The sequence below is a fragment of the Borostomias antarcticus genome (assembly GCF_949987555.1).
Source record: "Borostomias antarcticus genome assembly, chromosome: 4".
In the NCBI taxonomy this organism is placed as follows: domain Eukaryota; kingdom Metazoa; phylum Chordata; class Actinopteri; order Stomiiformes; family Stomiidae; genus Borostomias; species Borostomias antarcticus.
This window is the reverse complement of record NC_140237.1, coordinates 14,073,237-14,096,863: the sequence shown is the minus strand read 5'-3', so window position 1 is coordinate 14,096,863 and position 23,627 is coordinate 14,073,237. Positions and strand designations below refer to the sequence as shown.

The following is a 23,627-nucleotide window of genomic DNA, read 5'->3' as shown; positions in this document are numbered from 1 at the left end:
TCTTTAGAGAACGTTGGCTCTTTGTTACAATGAGGAATCAAGTCAGCTTTAGATATCAACTTCATTTATTTGCAGTTTAAGAAACCAATATTATCTTATGTTTCTGTGCATGTAAAACAAAGTAATATCTGAGGATTACACAAAAAATACCAGAACGATTTCATGAAACTCGATGGAGGGGTGTAGCATAAGACAACTTCATCCCAGAGACATGGACACTGAGCTAATGCCCCTCTACCCCTCCCTGAGGCATGGACACTAGGCTAGTGCCCTAGCCCTTCCATATGGATGGACACTGGGCTAGTGCCCATCCTTTTTACCCCCCCGAGGAAGAAACACTGGACTTAATTTCTATATATAGTTTTAGAACGTATGTCTTCTGTTATTGTCTATAATGGCTGATTGAAAAAATTACACAAGTATGTTCAGTTGTGTCCATACATGAGCACCTCTCATAAACACCACAATCTGTTACACCACCAAAAAGCTTACTCTTCAATGGTGCAAGTGTGCTATATTTACACTGAGGAGTGAGTTTAACCATTTCAACTCGATTATACCAACAAAATGCATTAATCGGCTGAGCCCTGTGGTCCCTTTCTAGTTAAAGTTGCAACATACAGTAAACACAACGGATTGTGATACATCTCACAGTACAACATACTACTGTGAAATGTATCACAGCATAAACCCTGTTAGTGAGAGAATGAGTGAGTCAGTCAGTCCCCCCAGAACGGCCAACGTTGATAAGCAGCTGATACCGCTTTTTCAAGGTCAACCCATACTCCAAGGGGAGGTGGACAAAGTCTGGGCTCCCATTGGTGTATATGGGGCAGGTTTTGGGGATAAATAGGGTCTCCCAGTCCCCTTAGACAGTCACATTGTCACAATGGCTTTCCTCTGGCTCATGTCTTGCCTCGCCTTCGTCAGTGCCGCCTACGGTAAGCATTACGAAGTTAATTTTTTGATGTATTTTTTATTTATTTACACATTTGTGTTTTACACTAACAGGCTTCACTCTGTAGATATTCCTGAAACTATAAGATTTGGAGCCTAAAATGAAAAGCAGACAAACCAAGTCAGGGGCGGGGCATGTGTGACACTTCCATTGTTTGTCTCCAGGCTGCGGCACCCCCGCCATCCCTCCCCAGGTGACTGGCTATGCCCGCATTGTCAACGGTGAAGAGGCCGTGCCCCACTCCTGGCCCTGGCAGGTGTCCCTGCAGGTGAGTGCCAGTTTATTCTGCCCTACTCTGATATTAGCCGTCTTTCCACTGTCGGGCTAAACAGTTCTGAGCATACAAGATAACAGTTCTGAGGGTCTTTCCCCCTGGAAACGGTTGGGTCTGGAACACTTATAAACCGTTCCTAGCACGATTCCCAAGGCACGGTTAGACAACCGTACTCAGTGAAGCAGAACCGTTCGATTAGGCAGGCTTAATAGGCCTATACATATTCACTGATTGGTTGCAATACACGTCAGTCTCTTGACTCGAGTAAGCTAACTTAGCCAAACAGACGTTAGCTTGTTTATGTAGAGAAAACGGTTTGTGCGCGCATAAATAGAAGAACCAGAAATCGTCCAAAATAAACCAAACCCTCCTCCATACTGTTAGCGGCCCGACAATGGAAAGACAGATGGCAACGGTTCTCACGAGTCCGGGGCAGAACGGAGCCGAACTAAACTACCTAGCAACCGTTCGGCCCGACAGTGGAAAGACAGTTATTGTACTAAGATGTACTTTCTTACCTACATAATTCTGCTTTGTATATGTCCTTGACACATTGCAGACCTAAATCTCAAGTTGTCTTGTTAGAAAGATTACTATGTTTGTTTGCGATCAATTCTCTTGGTTTTAGCCACTGATATTCCTTATGGTCTCTCTTCTCTTGCTCAGCAATCCAATGGTTTCCACTTCTGTGGAGGTTCCCTGATCAACGAGAACTGGGTGGTCACCGCCGCTCACTGCAACGTCAGGTGAGAGCGCCACTGCTGTCATGTGGTCCATTTGGTCCATTATATCTCTGTTCTCTATGTGCAACTGTGGGGAATTGGTTTAAGTCATCGGTTGTTGAAGTGCCATCTAAGTACATAATACCTAAAAGTACAGTCCTTCAAATTTGCACACAATAGACTAACACGAAAACAGAAGATGCCGTATTGTAGAAATTGAAAATGTATTGCAGTTAGGACAGCTGTACGCATCGTGCCCCTTACAATAGATGACTGGGGAGAGTCGTTGGAAATGGGTCTCTTCATCCTTTGTAATGACTTTCGTTGGTATTTCAGGACCTCCCACAACGTGATCTTTGGAGAGCATGACAAGTCATCATATGGAAACACCGAGAAGATCCAGGTTATCAGGCCCTCTAAGGTACACAACACTGTCTTGTTTGGACACAGATCTATGGGCAGATTAGCAAGCCTTGGTCAAAAACAAAAATCTAAGTATTTAAAAGTATTTGAGATGTATACTTTACCTCAGAGTTTGCATTTTACCATTTCACTGGTTTCATCGTCCTGGGTTAACGTTGAAAAATAAACACTAAACAGTAGGCCACTTTGCAAATAGTGCAAAATAAGTATTCTGAAAATACTATAATTGTCACATTATCTCTGGTTAGAAATATCCTCTAACACGTACAAAAATTAACCTTAAGTGTATTGGAGCGGCAATTTCATCCTGCTCCCACCTGCTGTAATGAAGCTCTATTGCTCACCAGTACCATGTCCTTAGACTTTTAACCCTGTAAGTATAGTGACAACATTCCGAATATTAATTGGATGTTCCCTATATTACTAGAAAGCAGTTTCTCAGCTTTTAGGAAGTGTTGGAGGTTTTTTTCTTTGGAAAAAAAAAAAAGATTTCAATTTTTTGGGGGGGACAATTTTTCCAGTGTCGTGGTCAAAGGATTAAATACCTTCCTCCCACAGGTCTTCACCCACCCCGGCTGGAACCCCCGCACCATCAACAACGACATCTCCCTGATCAAGCTATCCAAGCCTGTGACTCTGGGCAAAACCGTGTCCCCTGTGTGCCTGGCTGCATCTAGCGATGTCTTCTCCCCTGGCATGACCTGTGTGACCTCCGGCTGGGGCCTGACTCGCTACAATGGTGAGACATGGTCACATTGAACTGACCATAACCTACCTAACCTAAGCTACTGACCCTTCATCTGTGACTGTCACCCACCCCTAATGAAAAGTACAGTAGCCAATAGCCATGCATATAGCCATGCAATAGTCCGCAAGGCTGTGAGGCAACACCTGACTCAATGTTTTCAGAATCATTTGTGATGTGAGTTCTAATGTTCTGTCACACATCTCCCTTCAGCCCCCAATACCCCCAACAAGCTGCAGCAGGCTGCCCTGCCCCTGCTGTCCAATGAGCAGTGCAAGAGGCACTGGGGCAGAAAGATCACCGATGTCATGATCTGCGCTGGTGCTGACGGAGCTACCTCCTGCATGGTGAGATCCTCTCGCCCCCTCTATTCGTCTCTCAGTCTCTTACTTTCACACAACCCTCTCTTCCTTCTGCTGTTTTTTTGTTGTTGTTCAACGACACCCTCTTCTTTTTAATTCTCTGAATCTGACCATTTCTTTCTCTTCTTCTCCTCTTCTTTTGATTGCTCCTTTCATTCATCCCTTTGACCCCTCAGACCTTCAACCTCCATCCATGCATTTCTTCACCACTTGTGTGTGTTAGGAAATGGCAGGCTAGGTAACCCCAAGGCAGACACAGACACAGGTTATGCTCAAAAAAAATGATTTACTGGTTCTTTACACCAAAATAACACAAAAAACGGACAAAAACTTGGCTTATAGTTCTCCTCCAACTGAGCTAAGAGTCCTTCACGAACTGAGCAATCCACAAAAAGGTGATGGCAGCAGAAGGGATCCTCAGGCAGCTGGAGAGGCAGGCGTCACCAAACTGAAAAAACAAGGAAAAACATATAAGACAAATATCACTCGAAAAACATGAAAAAACTAGCGGCTCAGCAAGGTCTACTAACGTGTAGCTTAAACAACAATCTGGCACCGAAGGGAAGGAGCCAGGGATTTATATAGGCCTTCAGCTGCTGATGAGGATTGGGAACAGGTGTGCTTGGTAGGTAGAGTTGATTGCCTTCCAGGCATACCAGAGCAGGGAGGGGCTGGGAGGAGACAGAAGGCAGAGGACACGGCTGCCGCAGAGAGAGGGGGCGTGACAGTGTGTAGGACATCTCATATAGCCTAAGAGTCTAATATCCTTTCTCCCTCTCTTTCTCTCTATCTCAGGGTGACTCTGGTGGCCCTCTGGTCTGCGAGAAGAACAACGTGTGGAACCTGGTCGGTATCGTCTCCTGGGGAAGCGGCCGTTGCTCCACCTCCACCCCTGCTGTCTACGCTCGCGTCACCGCACTCCGCTCCTGGGTGGACCAGATCCTGGCTGCTAACTAAGAAGGCAATGCCACCAATCCATTCAGTCTGTCCTGCGCGGCATATTTGATGGCTAAGATGGAAATTGTCACTCATCTGTCTACACTGGATATTGAATAAATGTACTAAAATATAAATATACACTCGTGCTTTTGTCTTGATTGTTCTTTTTTGGCATTGTTGTGCTGAAAATAACCAGGAGAAGGGGGCTGTTTGCTTATGAATACAGATACTATTCTCTGGGCAAGTACAGTGTATGTAGGTGACACATGGACGGATCATCATGAGCACAGGTCCTGGACACAAATTTGCCATGGGCCCTTACATGCGCAAATAGTAGCCTACACACAGTGGCGGAACAGGTTAGCCCATTAGACCTAGTTTGCCTTCGTTACATCGCACACATTAACATGCCCTCATGCTAACTGCGGGGCTTATAAGCCTTAATTGCTACATTTTTCTCAAGTTATATAGATATTGTTAGAATAAGTTATCTAAACGTTATTTAGACAATTTTGGTTTATCTAATCAGTCTTATTTAATGTTGTTTGATTGGTTAAACAAACAAGGGAATCAAATAACACCACGTGCCAGCCTGCACACAGCACAAATCATAGACAAAGGCACGCACCCAAGAGTTGAGCATCAGTCATGTATCAATAGCAATGTTTAGATAAATTCACCTTTCGCTAATAGGTATGGCATGGCGGCCAGTTCATCAAGCAGGCGTACTCACCACTATTGGGGCACTCTGCGGGCCGTGCACTGTTCAAAGTCATCCACATTGCGTCCAATGTCTAACTTCTACGCCGGTCATTTTCGATCGATAATATGGCCAATCCAGTTTTTAATTAGTTTTAGTTTGGAGAATGGGTGCTCACTAAGTAGTCGCAACGCGTGAAAGTTGACAGAACGGCCATGACTACTGAATGATGGCGACAAACAAAATGTCTAATTTTGGCAGTTTGGATAATTTTTTTGTTCCAGATCTTTCTCCACTTGCTCCACTTTTGTGTTCATACTCACTCATGTTGTTCAATGAACCTTCTAGTTAACAATGCGCATTAAGTGATTGATGATGACGTAGCCTATAGATTTTTGGGCATTGTGTTGATGAGCAGCATGGATTACTCAACGTACATTGGAGGTGATTAATTCAATCCAACATCGGGTGAATACAATGTCAAGTGCCCCAGCCCGGGGAAGTGGTTAATTGACGAAACAATCAAACAATATCAGTCTTTTTTTTTTTCTTTGAAAGACAAGGGAACTTATTGATTCCCAGGCCCTGAGCATGTGCCCCTTTTGCCCGTGTGGTACAGATCATGAAAAAATGGGCCCCTGGGCATGGACGCGTAGAGGCCCCCCCCCCACATTCACCTGCATCTCCCTACATTCACCTGCATCAACAAGTTATTATTATCTTATCTATTAATTTTATTAACTTACACATTCATGCGCGGAAACCTGTGCTCTGAGAGCGCTTTCTAGTCTTTACTTCTTCTGCTAGGCTTAAGCATTGCCTAATTTTTATCACGGGTTCGAGCCGCGAGGAAGATGTTGATTTTTCTTTAGAGAACGTTGGCTCTTTGTTACAATGAGGAATCAAGTCAGCTTTAGATATCAACTTCATTTATTTGCAGTTTAAGAAACCAATATTATCTTATGTTTCTGTGCATGTAAAACAAAGTAATATCTGAGGATTACACAAAAAATACCAGAACGATTTCATGAAACTCGATGGAGGGGTGTAGCATAAGACAACTTCATCCCAGAGACATGGACACTGAGCTAATGCCCCTCTACCCCTCCCTGAGGCATGGACACTAGGCTAGTGCCCTAGCCCTTCCATATGGATGGACACTGGGCTAGTGCCCATCCTTTTTACCCCCCCGAGGAAGAAACACTGGACTTAATTTCTATATATAGTTTTAGAACGTATGTCTTCTGTTATTGTCTATAATGGCTGATTGAAAAAATTACACAAGTATGTTCAGTTGTGTCCATACATGAGCACCTCTCATAAACACCACAATCTGTTACACCACCAAAAAGCTTACTCTTCAATGGTGCAAGTGTGCTATATTTACACTGAGGAGTGAGTTTAACCATTTCAACTCGATTACACCAACAAAATGCATTAATGGGCTGAGCCCTGTGGTCCCTTTCTAGTTAAAGTTGCAACATACAGTAAACACAACGGATTGTGATACATCTCACAGTACAACATACTACTGTGAAATGTATCACAGCATAAACCCTGTTAGTGAGAAAATGAGTGAGTCAGTCAGTCCCCCCAGAACGGCCAACGTTGATAAGCAGCTGATACCGCTTTTTCAAGGTCAACCCATACTCCAAGGGGAGGTGGACAAAGTCTGGGCTCCCATTGGTGTATATGGGGCAGGTTTTGGGGATAAATAGGGTCTCCCAGTCCCCTTAGACAGTCACATTGTCACAATGGCTTTCCTCTGGCTCGTGTCTTGCCTCGCCTTCGTCAGTGCCGCCTACGGTAAGCATTACGAAGTTAATTTTTTGATGTATTTTTTATTTATTTACACATTTGTGTTTTACACTAACAGGCTTCACTCTGTAGATATTCCTGAAACTATAAGATTTGGAGCCTAAAATGAAAAGCAGACAAACCAAGTCAGGGGCGGGGCATGTGTGACACTTCCATTGTTTGTCTCCAGGCTGCGGCACCCCCGCCATCCCTCCCCAGGTGACTGGCTATGCCCGCATTGTCAACGGTGAAGAGGCCGTGCCCCACTCCTGGCCCTGGCAGGTGTCCCTGCAGGTGAGTGCCAGTTTATTCTGCCCTACTCTGATATTAGCCGTCTTTCCACTGTCGGGCTAAACAGTTCTGAGCATACAAGATAACAGTTCTGAGGGTCTTTCCCCCTGGAAACGGTTGGGTCTGGAACACTTATAAACCGTTCCTAGCACGATTCCCAAGGCACGGTTAGACAACCGTACTCAGTGAAGCAGAACCGTTCGATTAGGCAGGCTTAATAGGCCTATACATATTCACTGATTGGTTGCAAGTCAGTCTCTTGACTCGAGTAAGCTAACTTAGCCAAACAGACGTTAGCTTGTTTATGTAGAGAAAACGGTTTGTGCGCGCATAAATAGAAGAACCAGAAATCGTCCAAAATAAACCAAACCCTCCTCCATACTGTTAGCGGCCCGACAATGGAAAGACAGATGGCAACGGTTCTCACGAGTCCGGGGCAGAACGGAGCCGAACTAAACTACCTAGCAACCGTTCGGCCCGACAGTGGAAAGACAGTTATTGTACTAAGATGTACTTTCTTACCTACATAATTCTGCTTTGTATATGTCCTTGACACATTGCAGACATAAATCTCAAGTTGTCTTGTTAGAAAGATTACTATGTTTGTTTGCGATCAATTCTCTTGGTTTTAGCCACTGATATTCCTTATGGTCTCTCTTCTCTTGCTCAGCAATCCAATGGTTTCCACTTCTGTGGAGGTTCCCTGATCAACGAGAACTGGGTGGTCACCGCCGCTCACTGCAACGTCAGGTGAGAGCGCCACTGCTGTCATGTGGTCCATTTGGTCCGTTATATCTCTGTTCTCTATGTGCAACTGTGGGGAATTGGTTTAAGTCATCGGTTGTTGAAGTGCCATCTAAGTACATAATACCTAAAAGTACAGTCCTTCAAATTTGCACACAATAGACTAACACGAAAACAGAAGATGCCGTATTGTAGAAATTGAAAATGTATTGCAGTTAGGACAGCTGTACGCATCGTGCCCCTTACAATAGATGACTGGGGAGAGTCGTTGGAAATGGGTCTCTTCATCCTTTGTAATGACTTTCGTTGGTATTTCAGGACCTCCCACAACGTGATCTTTGGAGAGCATGACAAGTCATCATATGGAAACACCGAGAAGATCCAGGTTATCAGGCCCTCTAAGGTACACAACACTGTCTTGTTTGGACACAGATCTATGGGCAGATTAGCAAGCCTTGGTCAAAAACAAAAATCTAAGTATTTAAAAGTATTTGAGATGTATACTTTACCTCAGAGTTTGCATTTTACCATTTCACTGGTTTCATCGTCCTGGGTTAACGTTGAAAAATAAACACTAAACAGTAGGCCACTTTGCAAATAGTGCAAAATAAGTATTCTGAAAATACTATAATTGTCACATTATCTCTGGTTAGAAATATCCTCTAACACGTACAAAAATTAACCTTAAGTGTATTGGAGCGGCAATTTCATCCTGCTCCCACCTGCTGTAATGAAGCTCTATTGCTCACCAGTACCATGTCCTTAGACTTTTAACCCTGTAAGTATAGTGACAACATTCCGAATATTAATTGGATGTTCCCTATATTACTAGAAAGCAGTTTCTCAGCTTTTAGGAAGTGTTGGAGGTTTTTTTCTTTGGAAAAAAAAAAAAGATTTCAATTTTTTGGGGGGGACAATTTTTCCAGTGTCATGGTCAAAGGATTAAATACCTTCCTCCCACAGGTCTTCACCCACCCCGGCTGGAACCCCCGCACCATCAACAACGACATCTCCCTGATCAAGCTATCCAAGCCTGTGACTCTGGGCAAAACCGTGTCCCCTGTGTGCCTGGCTGCATCTAGCGATGTCTTCTCCCCTGGCATGACCTGTGTGACCTCCGGCTGGGGCCTGACTCGCTACAATGGTGAGACATGGTCACATTGAACTGACCATAACCTACCTAACCTAAGCTACTGACCCTTCATCTGTGACTGTCACCCACCCCTAATGAAAAGTACAGTAGCCAATAGCCATGCATATAGCCATGCAATAGTCCGCAAGGCTGTGAGGCAACACCTGACTCAATGTTTTCAGAATCATTTGTGATGTGAGTTCTAATGTTCTGTCACACATCTCCCTTCAGCCCCCAATACCCCCAACAAGCTGCAGCAGGCTGCCCTGCCCCTGCTGTCCAATGAGCAGTGCAAGAGGCACTGGGGCAGAAAGATCACCGATGTCATGATCTGCGCTGGTGCTGACGGAGCTACCTCCTGCATGGTGAGATCCTCTCGCCCCCTCTATTCGTCTCTCAGTCTCTTACTTTCACACAACCCTCTCTTCCTTCTGCTGTTTTTTTGTTGTTGTTCAACGACACCCTCTTCTTTTTAATTCTCTGAATCTGACCATTTCTTTCTCTTCTTCTCCTCTTCTTTTGATTGGTCCTTTCATTCATCCCTTTGACCCCTCAGACCTTTAACCTCCATCCATGCATTTCTTCACCACTTGTGTGTAGGACATCTCATATAGCCTAAGAGTCTAATATCCTTTCTCCCTCTCTTTCTCTCTATCTCAGGGTGACTCTGGTGGCCCTCTGGTCTGCGAGAAGAACAACGTGTGGAACCTGGTCGGTATCGTCTCCTGGGGAAGCGGCCGTTGCTCCACCTCCACCCCTGCTGTCTACGCTCGCGTCACCGCACTCCGCTCCTGGGTGGACCAGATCCTGGCTGCTAACTAAGAAGGCAATGCCACCAATCCATTCAGTCTGTCCTGCGCGGCATATTTGATGGCTAAGATGGAAATTGTCACTCATCTGTCTACACTGGATATTGAATAAATGTACTAAAATATAAATATACACTCGTGCTTTTGTCTTGATTGTTCTTTTTTGGCATTGTTGTGCTGAAAATAACCAGGAGAAGGGGGCTGTTTGCTTATGAATACAGATACTATTCTCTGGGCAAGTACAGTGTATGTAGGTGACACATGGACGGATCATCATGAGCACAGGTCCTGGACACAAATTTGCCATGGGCCCTTACATGCGCAAATAGTAGCCTACACACAGTGGCGGAACAGGTTAGCCCATTAGACCTAGTTTGCCTTCGTTACATCGCACACATTAACATGCCCTCATGCTAACTGCGGGGCTTATAAGCCTTAATTGCTACATTTTTCTCAAGTTATATAGATATTGTTAGAATAAGTTATCTAAACGTTATTTAGACAATTTTGGTTTATCTAATCAGTCTTATTTAATGTTGTTTGATTGGTTAAACAAACAAGGGAATCAAATAACACCACGTGCCAGCCTGCACACAGCACAAATCATAGACAAAGGCACGCACCCAAGAGTTGAGCATCAGTCATGTATCAATAGCAATGTTTAGATAAATTCACCTTTCGCTAATAGGTATGGCATGGCGGCCAGTTCATCAAGCAGGCGTACTCACCACTATTGGGGCACTCTGCGGGCCGTGCACTGTTCAAAGTCATCCACATTGCGTCCAATGTCTAACTTCTACGCCGGTCATTTTCGATCGATAATATGGCCAATCCAGTTTTTAATTAGTTTTAGTTTGGAGAATGAGTGCTCACTAAGTAGTCGCAACGCGTGAAAGATGACAGAACGGCCATGACTACTGAATGATGGCGACAAACAAAATGTCTAATTTTGGCAGTTTGGATAATTTCTTTGTTCCAGATCTTTCTCCACTTGCTCCACTTTTGTGTTCATACTCACTCATGTTGTTCAATGAACCTTCTAGTTAACAATGCGCATCAAGTGATTGATGATGACGTAGCCTACAGATTTTTGGGCATTGTGTTGATGAGCAGCATGGATTACTCAACGTACATTGGAGGTGATTTATTCAATCCAACATCGGGTGAATACAATGTCAAGTGCCCCAGCCCGGGGAAGTGGTTAATTGACGAAATAATCAAACAATTTCAGTCTTTTTTTTTTTCTTTGAAAGACAAGGGAACTTATTGATTCCCAGGCCCTGAGCATGTGCCCCTTTTGCCCGTGTGGTACAGATCATGAAAAAATGGGCCCCTGGGCATGGATGCGTAGAGGCCCCCCCCCCACATTCACCTGCATCTCCCTACATTCACCTGCATCAACAAGTTATTATTATCTTATCTATTAATTTTATTAACTTACACATTCATGCGCGGAAACCTGTGCTCTGAGAACGCTTTCTAGTCTTTACTTCTTCTGCTAGGCTTAAGCATTGCCTAATTTTTATCACGGGTTCGAGCCGCGAGGAAGATGTTGATTTTTCTTTAGAGAACGTTGGCTCTTTGTTACAATGAGGAATCAAGTCAGCTTTAGATATCAACTTCATTTATTTGCAGTTTAAGAAACCAATATTATCTTATGTTTCTGTGCATGTAAAACAAAGTAATATCTGAGGATTACACAAAAAATACCAGAACGATTTCATGAAACTTGATGGAGGGGTGTAGCATAAGACAACTTCATCCCAGAGACATGGACACTGAGCTAATGCCCCTCTACCCCTCCCTGAGGCATGGACACTAGGCTAGTGCCCTAGCCCTCCCATATGGATGGACACTGGGCTAGTGCCCATCCTTTTTACCCCCCCGAGGAAGAAACACTGGACTTAATTTCTATATATAGTTTTGCAACGTATGTCTTGTGTTATTGTCTATAATGGCTGATTGAAAAAATTACACAAGTATGTTCAGTTGTGTCCATACATGAGCACCTCTCATAAACACCACAATCAGTTACACCACCAAAAAGCTTACTCTTCAATGGTGCAAGTATGCTATATTTACACTGAGGAGTGAGTTTAACCATTTCAACTCGATTATACCAACAAAATGCATTAATCGGCTGAGCCCTGTGGTCCCTTTCTAGTTAAAGTTGCAACATACAGTAAACACAACGGATTGTGATACATCTCACAGTACAACATACTGTGAAATGTATCACAGCATAAACCCTGTTAGTGAGAGAATGAGTGAGTCAGTCAGTCCCCCCAGAACGGCCAACGTTGATAAGCAGCTGATACAGCTTTTTCAAGGTCAACCCATACTCCAAGGGGAGGTGGACAAAGACTGGGCTCCCATTGGTGTATATGGGGCAGGTTTTGGGGATAAATAGGGTCTCCCAGTCCTCTTAGACAGTCACATTGTCACAATGGCTTTCCTCTGGCTCGTGTCTTGCCTCGCTTTCGTCAGTGCCGCCTACGGTAAGCATTACGAAGTTAATTTTTTGATGTATTTTTTATTTATTTACTCATTTGTGTTTTACACTAACAGGCTTCACTCTGTAGATATTCCTGAAACTATAAGATTTGGAGCCTAAAATGAAAAGCAGACAAACCAAGTCAGGGGCGGGGCATGTGTGACACTTCCATTGTTTGTCTCCAGGCTGCGGCACCCCCGCCATCCCTCCCCAGGTGACTGGCTATGCCCGCATTGTCAACGGTGAGGAGGCCGTGCCCCACTCCTGGCCCTGGCAGGTGTCCCTGCAGGTGAGTGCCAGTTTATTCTGCCCTACTCTGATATTAGTCGTCTTTCCACTGTCGGGCTGAACAGTTCTGAGCATACAAGATAACAGTTCTGAGGGTCTTTCCCCCTGGAAACGGTTGGGTCCGGAACACTTATAAACCGTTCCTAGCACGATTCCCAAGGCACGGTTAGACAACCGTACTCAGTGAAGCAGAACCGTTCGATAAGGCAGACTTAATAGGCCTATACATATTCACTGATTGGTTGCAATACACGTCAGTCTCTTGACTCGAGCTCCAGTAAGCTAACTTAGCCAAAAAGACGTTAGCTTGTTTATGTAGAGAAAACGGTTTGTGCGCGCATAAATAGAATAACCAGAAATCGTCCAAAATAAACCAAACCCTCCTCCATACTGTTAGCGGCCCGACAATGGAAAGACAGATGGCAACGGTTCTCACGAGTCCGGGGCAGAACGGAGCCGAACTAAACTACCTAGCAACCGTTCGGCCCGACAGTGGAAAGACAGTTATTGTACTAAGATGTACTTTCTTACCTACATAATTCTGCTTTGTATATGTCCTTGACACATTGCAGACCTAAATCTCAAGTTGTCTTGTTAGAAAGATTACTATGTTTGTTTGCGATCAATTCTCTTGGTTTTAGCCACTGATATTCCTTATGGTCTCTCTTCTCTTGCTCAGCAATCCAATGGTTTCCACTTCTGTGGAGGTTCCCTGATCAACGAGAACTGGGTGGTCACCGCCGCTCACTGCAACGTCAGGTGAGAGCACCACTGCTGTCATGTGGTCCATTTGGTCCATTATATCTCTGTTCTCTATGTGCAACTGTGGGGAATTGGTTTAAGTCATCGGTTGTTGAAGTGCCATCTAAGTACATAATACCTAAAAGTACAGTCCTTCAAATTTGCACACAATAGACTAACACGAAAACAGAAGATGCCGTATTGTAGCAATTGAAAATGTATTGCAGTTAGGACAGCTGTACGCATCGTGCCCCTTACAATAGATGACTGGGGAGAGTCGTTGGAAATGGGTCTCTTCATCCTTTGTAATGACTTTTGTTGGTATTTCAGGACCTCCCACAACGTGATCTTTGGAGAGCATGACAAGTCATCATATGGAAACACCGAGAAGATCCAGGTTATCAGGCCCTCTAAGGTACACAACACTGTCTTGTTTGGACACAGATCTATGGGCAGATTAGCAAGCCTTGGTCAAAAACAAAAATCTAAGTATTTAAAAGTATTTGAGATGTATACTTTACCTCAGAGTTTGCATTTTACCATTTCACTGGTTTCATCATCCTGGGTTAACGTTGAAAAATAAACACTAAACAGTAGGCCACTTTGCAAATAGTGCAAAATAAGTATTCTGAAAATACTATAATTGTCACATTATCTCTGGTTAGAAATATCCTCTAACACGTACAAAAATTAACCTTAAGTGTATTGGAGCGGCAATTTCATCCTGCTCCCACCTGCTGTAATGAAGCTCTATTGCTCACCAGTACCATGTCCTTAGACTTTTAACCCTGTAAGTATAGTGACAACATTCCGAATATTAATTGGATGTTCCCTATATTACTAGAAAGCAGTTTCTCAGCTTTTAGGAAGTGTTGGAGGTTTTTTTCTTTGAAAAAAAAAAAAAGATTTCAATTTTTTGGGGGGGACAATTTTTCCAGTGTCGTGGTCAAAGGATTAAATACCTTCCTCCCACAGGTCTTCACCCACCCCGGCTGGAACCCCCGCACCATCAACAACGACATCTCCCTGATCAAGCTATCCAAGCCTGTGACTCTGGGCAAAACCGTGTCCCCTGTGTGCCTGGCTGCATCTAGCGATGTCTTCTCCCCTGGCATGACCTGTGTGACCTCCGGCTGGGGCCTGACTCGCTACAATGGTGAGACATGGTCACATTGAACTGACCATAACCTACCTAACCTAAGCTACTGACCCTTCATCTGTGACTGTCACCCACCCCTAATGAAAAGTACAGTAGCCAATAGCCATGCATTGGAGGAAAAAACAGTTGTGCGCTTCTAAACTGAGTTGAATCTCAGGCATGACAATTTTTGGTTTGTCCGCAAGGCTGTGAGGCAACACCTGACTCAATGTTTTCAGAATCATTTGTGATGTGAGTTCTAATGTTCTGTCACACATCTCCCTTCAGCCCCCAATACCCCCAACAAGCTGCAGCAGGCTGCCCTGCCCCTGCTGTCCAATGAGCAGTGCAAGAGGCACTGGGGCAGCCAGATCTCCAGCGTCATGATCTGCGCTGGTGCTGACGGAGCTACCTCCTGCATGGTGAGATCCTCTCGCCCCCTCTATTCGTCTCTCAGTCTCTTACTTTCACACAACCCTCTCTTCCTTCTGCTGTTTTTTTGTTGTTGTTCAACAACACCCTCTTCTTTTTAATTCTCTGAATCTGACCATTTCTTTCTCTTCTTCTCCTCTTCTTTTGATTGGTCCTTTCATTCATCCCTTTGACCCCTCAGACCTTCAACCTTCATCCATGCATCTCTTCACCACTTGTGTGTAGGACATCTCATATAGCCTAAGAGTCTAATATCCTTTCTCCCTCTCTTTTTCTCTATCTCAGGGTGACTCTGGTGGCCCTCTGGTCTGCGAAAAGAACAACGTGTGGAACCTGGTCGGTATCGTCTCCTGGGGAAGCGGCCGTTGCTCCACCTCCACCCCTGCTGTCTATGCTCGCGTCACCGCACTCCGCTCCTGGGTGGACCAGATCCTGGCTGCTAACTAAGAAGGCAATGCCACCAATCCATTCAGTCTGTCCTGCACAGCATATTTGGTGGCTAAGATGGAAATTGTCACTCATCTGTCTACACTGGATATTGAATAAATGTACTAAAATATAAATATACAGCCGCACTTGTCTTAATTGTTCTTTTTTGATATTGGTTGTTCTGAAAATAACCAGGAGAAGGGGGGTGTTTGCTTATGAATACAGATACTATTATCTGGGCAAGTACAGCATGTACTGTAGGTGACACATGGACGGATCATCATGAGCACAGGTCCTGGACACAAATTTGCCATGGGCCCTTACATGCGCAAATAGTAGCCTACACACAGTGAAGCCTTAATTGCTACATACAATACACATAAGCCTTAATTGCTACATTTTTCTCACAAGTTATATAGAAATTGTTAGAATAAGTTTACTAAACGTAGACCATTTTGGTTTATCTAATCAGTCTTATTTAATGTTGTTTGATTGGTTAAACAAACAAGGGAATCAAATAGCACCACGTGCCAGCCTGCACACAGCACAAATCATAGACAAAACCCAAGAGTTGAGCATCAGTCATGTATTTTTAGAAGAACTACCTAATAGGTATGGCATGGCAGCCAGTTCATCAAGCAGGCCTACTACCCACTATTGGGGCACCTGTGGGCCCTGCACTGTTCAAAGTCATCCACATTGCGTCCAATGTCTAACTTCTTCGCCAGTCATTTTTGATCGATAATATGGCCAATCCAGTTTTTAATTAGTTTTAGTTTGGAGAATGAGCACTCGCTTAGCAGTTGCAACGCGATGGGGGGGAGAGTGAAAGATGACAGAAAGGCAATGGCTACTGAATGATAGCGACAAACAAAATGTCTAATTTTGGCAGTTTGGATAATTTTTTTGTTCCAGATCTTTATCCACTTGCTCCACTTTTGTGTTCATACTCACTGTGACGGACGCGTCCAAGCGCCGCACATGATAAGTAGCCTACAGTAGTTCCCTCACCCTTATTGTTTCTTATAGTCCTTTCACCTTTCTTGTTGGTTTAGTTGGTTAATTTGTATATGTTTACATTCATAATGCACATACAGTACATACCCAATTTCATATAATGACACGACACATAGATTTGCGTTCATATATCGCATCCATACTTTATTAGCAGTCCTGACTTGCATGTTTAAGTTGAGTCCACGCAGCTTAATTTTTGTAGGTCACAATTGCTTTGGATTTGTTTGCTTACTTCTGTTTGTTAATTTCTTCTTTGTCTCTTCCCGGGAGTCGGCCGCCACCTCATGCTATGGGCAAACAGGAGAACTGGGACCGGTCCATCTCAAATACCAGGATGTGGGTGGTGGACCGAACCAACTCCCAGGAGATGTCAGGGGGGGCCTCATTGTCCTGTAATTTAGTTGTTATATGTATTTCTTTATTAGTCAAAATTGTAGTTGTTGTTCATTTCTGTATACGTATAAGTCAGATGTTGTGTGTGTGTGTAGTGTTTGTTCAATTAATTTGAATTAAGTATAATTTGGGGTAAAATTACTTTTAGCCAATACCCTTCTTAAGTTTATGTACCTGGCCAGGACCTATATATACCTTGAGTTGTTCATTTGTTGGTTGGCTTCTCTTTTGTTCAGTTGTGTTTTGTTCGGCATTCTATGGTTTGGGCCCATTCTTTGGAGGATGTTTTGTTAACTCTTTTATGTTTGGGTGAATAAAACCCTTATCTTTACATTGGCTTTATGTCCTCTTCTTTTTGGCTGCTTGGTCCATCACACTCACTTATGTTGTTCATTGAACTTCTAGTTAACAATGCGCGCCAAGTGATTGATGATGACATAGCCTACAGATTTTTGGGCATTGTGTTGATGGGCAGCATGGATTACCCAGTGTACATTGGAGGTGATTAATTCAATCCAACATCAGGTGAATACAATGTCAAGGGCCCAAGCCCAGAGAAGTGGTTAATTGACAAAACAATCAAACAATTTCATTCTTTTTTTTTTTTTTTTTGAAAGGCAAGGGACCTTATTGATTCCCAGGCCCTGGGCACATGCCCCTTTTGCCCGTGTGGTACAGATCATGACAAAAAAAAACTGGGCCTGGATGCATAGAGGCTCCCCCTACATTCACCTGCATCTCCCTACATTCACATGCATCAACAGGTTATTATTATCTTATCTATTAATTTTATTAACTTACACATTCATGCGCGGAAACCTATACTCTGAGAACGCTTTCTAGTCTTTACTTCTTCTGCTAGGCTTAAGCATTGCCTAATTTTTATCATGGGTTCAAGGCAGGAGGAAGATGTTGATTTTTCTTTAGAGAACGTTGGCTCTTTGTTACAATGAGGAATCAGGTCAGCTTTAGATATCAACATCATTTTTTTGGCGGTTTAAGAAACCAATATTATCTTGTGTTTCTGTGCATGTAAAACAAAGTAATATCTGAGGATTAAACAAAAAATACCACAACGATTTTCATGAAACTTGATGGAGGGATGTAGCATAAGACAACTTAGAACCCATCCCAGAGACATGGACACTGAGCTAGTGCCCCTCTACCCCTCCCTGAGGCATGGACACTAGGCTAGTGCCCTAGCCCTCCCATATGGATGGACACTGGGCTAGTGCCTGTCCTTTTTACCCCGTAGAGGAATAAACACTGGACTTAATTTCTATAAATAGTTTTGTAATGTATGTCTTCTGTTATTGTCTATAATGGCTGATTGAAAAAATACACAAGTACACAAGTATGTTCAGTTGTGTTCATACATGAGCACCACTCATAAACACCACAATCAGTTACACCACCAAAAAGCTTACTCTTCAATGGTGCAAGTGTGCTATATTTATACTGAGGAGTGAGTTTAACCTTTTCAACTCGATTACACCAACAAAATGCATTAATGGGCGGAGCCCTGTGGTCTATGAGCACCCTTTCTAGTTAAAGTTGCAACATACAGTACAGTAAACACAACGGATTGTGATACATCTCATAGTACAACATACTGTGAAATGTATCACAGCATAAACCCTGTTAGTGAGTGAATGAGTGAGTCAGTCAGTCCCCCCGGAACGGCCAACATTGATAAGCAGCTGATACAGCTTTTTCAAGGTCAACCCATACTCCAAGGGGAGGTGGACAAAGTTTGGACTCCCATTGGTGGATATGGGGCAGGTTTTGGGGATAAATAGGGTCTCCCAGTCCTCTTAGACCGTCACATTGTCACAATGGCTTTCCTCTGGCTCGTGTCTTGCCTCGCTTTCGTCAGCGCCGCCTACGGTAAGCATTACGCAGTTAATTCTTTTATGTATTTTTTCATTTTTTATTTACAAATGTGTGTTTTACAGTAACAGGCTTCACTCTGTAGATATTCCTGAAACTATACGATTTGGAGGATAAAATGAAAAGCAGACAAACAAAGTCAGGTGCGGGGCATATGTGACACTTCCATTGTTTGTCTCCAGGCTGCGGCACCCCCGCCATCCCTCCCCAGGTGACTGGCTATGCCCGCATTGTCAACGGTGAGGAGGCCATGCCCCACTCCTGGCCCTGGCAGGTGTCCCTGCAGGTGAGTGCCAGTTAATTCTGCTCTACTCTGAAATTAGCCGTCTTTCCACTGTCGGGCTGAACGGTTCTGAGCATGCAAGGTAACAGTTCCGAGGGTCTTTCCCCCTGGAAACGGTTGGGTCCGGAAAACTTACTGTATGAACCGTTCCTATCACGATTCCCAAGGCACGGTTAGACAACCGTTCTCAGTGAAGCAGAACCGTTCGATTAGGCAGGCTTAATAGGCCTATACATATTCACTGATTGGTAGCAATACACGTCAGTCTCTTGGCTCGAACTCCAGTAAGCTCACTTAGCCAAACAGACCTTAGCTTGTTTATGTAGACAAACCGATTTGTGCACGCATAAATAGAAAAAACAGAAATCGTCCAAAATAAACCAAACCCTCCTCTATACTGTTAGCAGCCCGACAGTGGGAAGACAGATGGCAACGGTTCTCACGAGTCCGGGGCAGAACTGAGCCGAACTAAACTACCTAGCAACCGTTCGGCCCGACAGTGGAAAGACAGCCATTGTACTAAGATGTACTTTCTTACCTACATAATTCTGCTTTGTATATGTCCTTGGCACATTGCAGACCTAAATCTCAAGTTGTCTTGTTAGAAAAATGTATATGTTTGTTTGTGATCAATTCTCTTGGTTTTAGCCACTGATATTCCTTATGGTCTCTCCTCTCTTGCTCAGCAATCCAATGGTTTCCACTTCTGTGGAGGTTCCCTGATCAACGAGAACTGGGTGGTCACCGCCGCTCACTGCAACGTCAGGTGAGAGCGCCACTGCTGTCATGTTCAGCATTTGGTCCATTATATCTCTGCTCTCTATGTGCAACTGTGGGGAATTGGTTGAAGTCATCGGTTGTTGAAGTGCCATCTAAGTACATAATACTTAAAAGTACAGTCCTTCAAATTTGCACACAATAGACTAACACGAGAACAGAAGATGCCGTATTGTAGCAATTGAAAATGTATTGCAGTTAGGACAGCTGTACATGCATCGTGCCCCTAATAATAGTTGACTGGAGAGAGTTGTTGGAAAAGTCTCTTCATCCTTTGTAATTACTTTTGTTGGTATTTCAGGACCTCCCACAACGTGATCTTTGGAGAGCATGACAAGTCAAAATATGGAAACAACGAGAAGATCCAGGTTATCAGGCCCTCTAAGGTACACAACACTGTCTTGTTCGGACACAGATCTACTGTATGGGCAGATTAGCAAGCCTTGGTCAAAAACAAAAATCAAAGTATTTAAAAGTATTTGAGATGTGTTTCATTTACCTCAGAGTTTGCATTTACTATTTCACAGGTTTCATCGTCGTGGGTTAACGACGAAAAAAAAACACTAAACAGTAGGCCATTTTGCAAATAGTGCAAAATAAATATTCTGAAAATACTATAATTGTCACATTATCTCTGGTTAGAAATATCCTCCAACACGTACAAAAATGAATCTTAAGTTTATTGGAGTTGGCAATTTCATCCTGCTCCCACCTGCTGTAATGAAGCTCTATTGCTTTACTGGTACCATGTCCTTAAACTTTTTACCCTGTAAGTACAGTGACAACATTCCCAATATTAATTGGATTTTACCAATATTACTAGAAAGCGCAGTTTCTCAGGTCTCAGGAAGTGTTGGAATGTTCGAATTTATTTTATTTAAAAAAAAAAAAAACATTTAAAAATGTTTTAGATATTTTGACAATTTTGCAGCTAACGTGTTCATACTCAAAGGGTTAAATACCTTCCTCCCACAGGTCTTCACCCACCCCGCCTGGAACCCCCGCACCATCAACAATGACATCACCCTGATCAAGCTGTCCAAGCCTGTGACTCTGGGCAGAACCGTGTCCCCCGTGTGCCTGGCTGCATCTAGCGATGTCTTTGCCCCTGGCATGACCTGTGTGACCTCCGGCTGGGGCCTGACTCGCTACAATGGTGAGACATGGTCACTTTGAACCGACTGGTAACCTACCTAACCTAAGCTACTGACCCTTCATCTGTGACTGTCACCCACCCCTAAAGAAAAGTACAGTAGCCATGCATTATTGGAGGAAAGTTGTGAGCTTCTAAACTGAGTTGAATCTCAGGCATGACAATCATTTTGGTTTCTCCGCAAGGCTGAGGCAACACCTGGCTCAATGTTTTCAGAATAATTTGTGATGTGAGTTCTAATGTTCTGTCACACATCTCCCTTCAGCCCCCAGTACCCCCAACAAGCTGCAGCAGGCCGCCCTGCCCCTGCTGTCCAATGAGCAGTGCAAGAGGCACTGGGGCAGCCAGATCTCCAGCGTCATGATCTGTGCTGGTGCTGACGGAGCTACCTCCTGCATGGTGAGATCCTCTCGCCCCCTCTATTCGTCTTTCGGTCTCTTACTTTCAAACAACCCTCTCTTCCTTCTGCTGTTTTTTTTGTTGTTGTTCAACAACACCCTCTTCTTTTTATTTCTCTGAATCTGACACCATTAATTTCATTCTCTTCTTCTTCCCTGTTGATTGGTCCTTTCATTCATCCTTTTGACCCCTCAGACCTTCAACCTTCATCCATGCATTTCTTCCCCACTTTTGTGTGTAGGACATCTCATATAGCCTAATAGTCCAATATCCTTTCTCCCTTTCTTTCTCTCTCTCTCAGGGTGACTCTGGTGGCCCTCTGGTCTGTGAGAAGAACAACGTGTGGAACCTGGTCGGTATCGTCTCCTGGGGAAGCAGCCGTTGCTCCACCTCCACCCCTGCTGTCTACGCTCGCGTCACCGCACTCCGCTCCTGGGTGGACCAGATCCTGGCTGCTAACTAAGAAGACAATGCCACCAATCCATTCAGTCTGTCCTGCGCAGCATATTTGGTGTCTAAGATGGAAATTGTCACTCATCTGTCTACACTGGATATTGAATAAATGTACTAAAATATAAATAAACACCCGTGCTTTTGTCTTGATTGTTCTTTCTTGGCATTGGTTGTTCTGAAAATAACCAGGAGAAGGGGGGTGTTTGCTTATGACTACAGATACTATTCTCTGGGCAAGTACAGTGTATGTAGGTGACACATGGACGGATCATCATGAGCACAGGTCCTGGACACAAATTTGCCATGGGCCCTTACATGCGCAAATAGTAGCCTACACACAGCGGCGGAACAAGTTAGACCATTAGACCTGGTTTGCCTTCGTTACATCGCACACATTAACATGCCTTCATGCTAACTGCAGGGCTTATAATTAATTTAATTGCTACATTTTTCTCAAATGTTACATAGAAATTATTAGAATAAGTTATCTAAGCGCTATTTACACCATTTTGGTTTATCTAATCAGTCTTATTTAATGTTGTTCGATTGGTTAAACAAACAAGGGAATCAAATAACACCACGTGCCAGCCTGCACACAGCACAAATCATAGACAAAGGCACGCACCCAAGAGTTGAGCATCAGTCATGTACTGTATCAATAGCAATGTTTAGATACATTCACCTATCACTTATAAGTATGGTATGGCGGCCAGTTCATCAAGCAGGCGTACTCACCACTATTGGGGCACCTGCGGGCCGTGCACTGTTCATAGTCATATCCACATTGCGTCCAATGTCTAACTTCTTTGCCGGTCATTTTCGATCGATAATATGGCCAATCCAGTGTTTAATTAGTTTTAGTATGGAGAATGAGAGCTCACTCAGCAGTCGCAACACGATGGGGGGAGGGAAATATCACAGAAAGGCCATGACTACTGAATGATTTGTCCGATCTTTCTCCATTTGCTCCACTTTTGTGTTTATACTCACTCATGTTGTTCATTGAAATTCTAGTTGACAATGCGCATCAAGTGATTGATGATGACGTAGCCTACAGATTTTTGGGCGTTGTGTTGATGAGCAGCATGTATTACCCAACATACATTGGAGGGGATTAATTCATTCCTACATCAGGTGAATACAATGTCAAGGGCCCCGGCCCGGGGGAAATGGTTGATTTACAAAACAATCAAACAATTTCAGTCATACTCCTTTTTTTTTTTTTTTTAAAGCCAAGGGCCCTTATTGACTCTAGGGCTGCACAATTAATCGTGAATTAATCGAAATCGCGATTTCGCAATTAACTAATCGCAAAAGGCCGCAATTAATATGATGAATAATTTTGCTTTGAATTGAGTGTGCTAGGACTACAAGGACGAATCACAGGCGCGTATGCTGTCTGACCAATCACATGCGTTCCCGCTGAGTGAAATGTGCGTAGCAATTTCACTGAGAAGACAGATAGCAGTAGGTCAAGACAAGAGTAGCCTACCTGCAGCCGTGAGTAGTGAAAAAATGAGCGAAAACGAGGTCAGTGAGTTAGTAGCAAGAAAGGGATCAACGTCCGTGATTTGGGAGCATTTTGGTTATTATATATTAATAAGATTAAATATTAATCGCAATTATTAATCGCAATTACCATTTTGAAGCAAATAATCGCAATTATTATCTTTTGTCATAATCGTGCAGCCCTAATTGACTCCCAGGCCCTAGGCACATGCCCCTTTTGCCCGTGTGGTACAGATCATGAAGAAATGGGCCTCTGGGCATGGACGCGTAGAGGCCCCACCCCACATTCACCTGCATCTCCCTACATTCACCTGCATCTCCCTACATTCACCTGC

At 43.8% G+C, this 23,627-nt stretch overlaps 4 protein-coding genes across 4 annotated transcripts; all 4 read left to right on the top strand.

Moving 5' to 3' along the window:
* Window positions 1-889: 889 nt before the first annotated feature.
* Window positions 890-4,504, top strand: LOC311308224 (chymotrypsin B-like; the record flags this gene model as incomplete). Its single annotated transcript, XM_084437163.1, has 7 exons — window positions 890-941; window positions 1,123-1,226; window positions 1,899-1,978; window positions 2,291-2,375; window positions 2,936-3,116; window positions 3,336-3,469; window positions 4,280-4,504. 7 exons carry the CDS (start codon window positions 890-892, stop codon window positions 4,439-4,441), a joined length of 798 nt encoding a protein of 265 aa, XP_084293289.1. The 3' UTR covers window positions 4,442-4,504.
* Window positions 4,505-6,877: 2,373 nt separating this feature from the next.
* LOC311307758 (chymotrypsin B-like) lies at window positions 6,878-9,972 on the top strand (the record flags this gene model as incomplete). The annotated part of the gene is made up of 7 exons (XM_084436623.1): window positions 6,878-6,929; window positions 7,111-7,214; window positions 7,882-7,961; window positions 8,274-8,358; window positions 8,919-9,099; window positions 9,319-9,452; window positions 9,748-9,972. 7 exons carry the CDS (start codon window positions 6,878-6,880, stop codon window positions 9,907-9,909), a joined length of 798 nt encoding a protein of 265 aa, XP_084292749.1. The 3' UTR covers window positions 9,910-9,972.
* A 2,370-nt stretch (window positions 9,973-12,342) lies between these two features.
* LOC311308265 (chymotrypsin B-like) lies at window positions 12,343-15,466 on the top strand (the record flags this gene model as incomplete). Its single annotated transcript, XM_084437213.1, has 7 exons — window positions 12,343-12,394; window positions 12,576-12,679; window positions 13,358-13,437; window positions 13,750-13,834; window positions 14,395-14,575; window positions 14,846-14,979; window positions 15,275-15,466. 7 exons carry the CDS (start codon window positions 12,343-12,345, stop codon window positions 15,434-15,436), a joined length of 798 nt encoding a protein of 265 aa, XP_084293339.1. The 3' UTR covers window positions 15,437-15,466.
* A 3,197-nt stretch (window positions 15,467-18,663) lies between these two features.
* LOC311308297 (chymotrypsin B-like) lies at window positions 18,664-21,833 on the top strand (the record flags this gene model as incomplete). Its single annotated transcript, XM_084437257.1, has 7 exons — window positions 18,664-18,715; window positions 18,901-19,004; window positions 19,688-19,767; window positions 20,080-20,164; window positions 20,754-20,934; window positions 21,197-21,330; window positions 21,632-21,833. The coding sequence occupies 7 exons, from the start codon at window positions 18,664-18,666 to the stop codon at window positions 21,791-21,793; spliced, it is 798 nt and encodes a 265-aa protein (XP_084293383.1). The 3' UTR covers window positions 21,794-21,833.
* Between the last annotated feature and the right edge of the window lie 1,794 nt (window positions 21,834-23,627).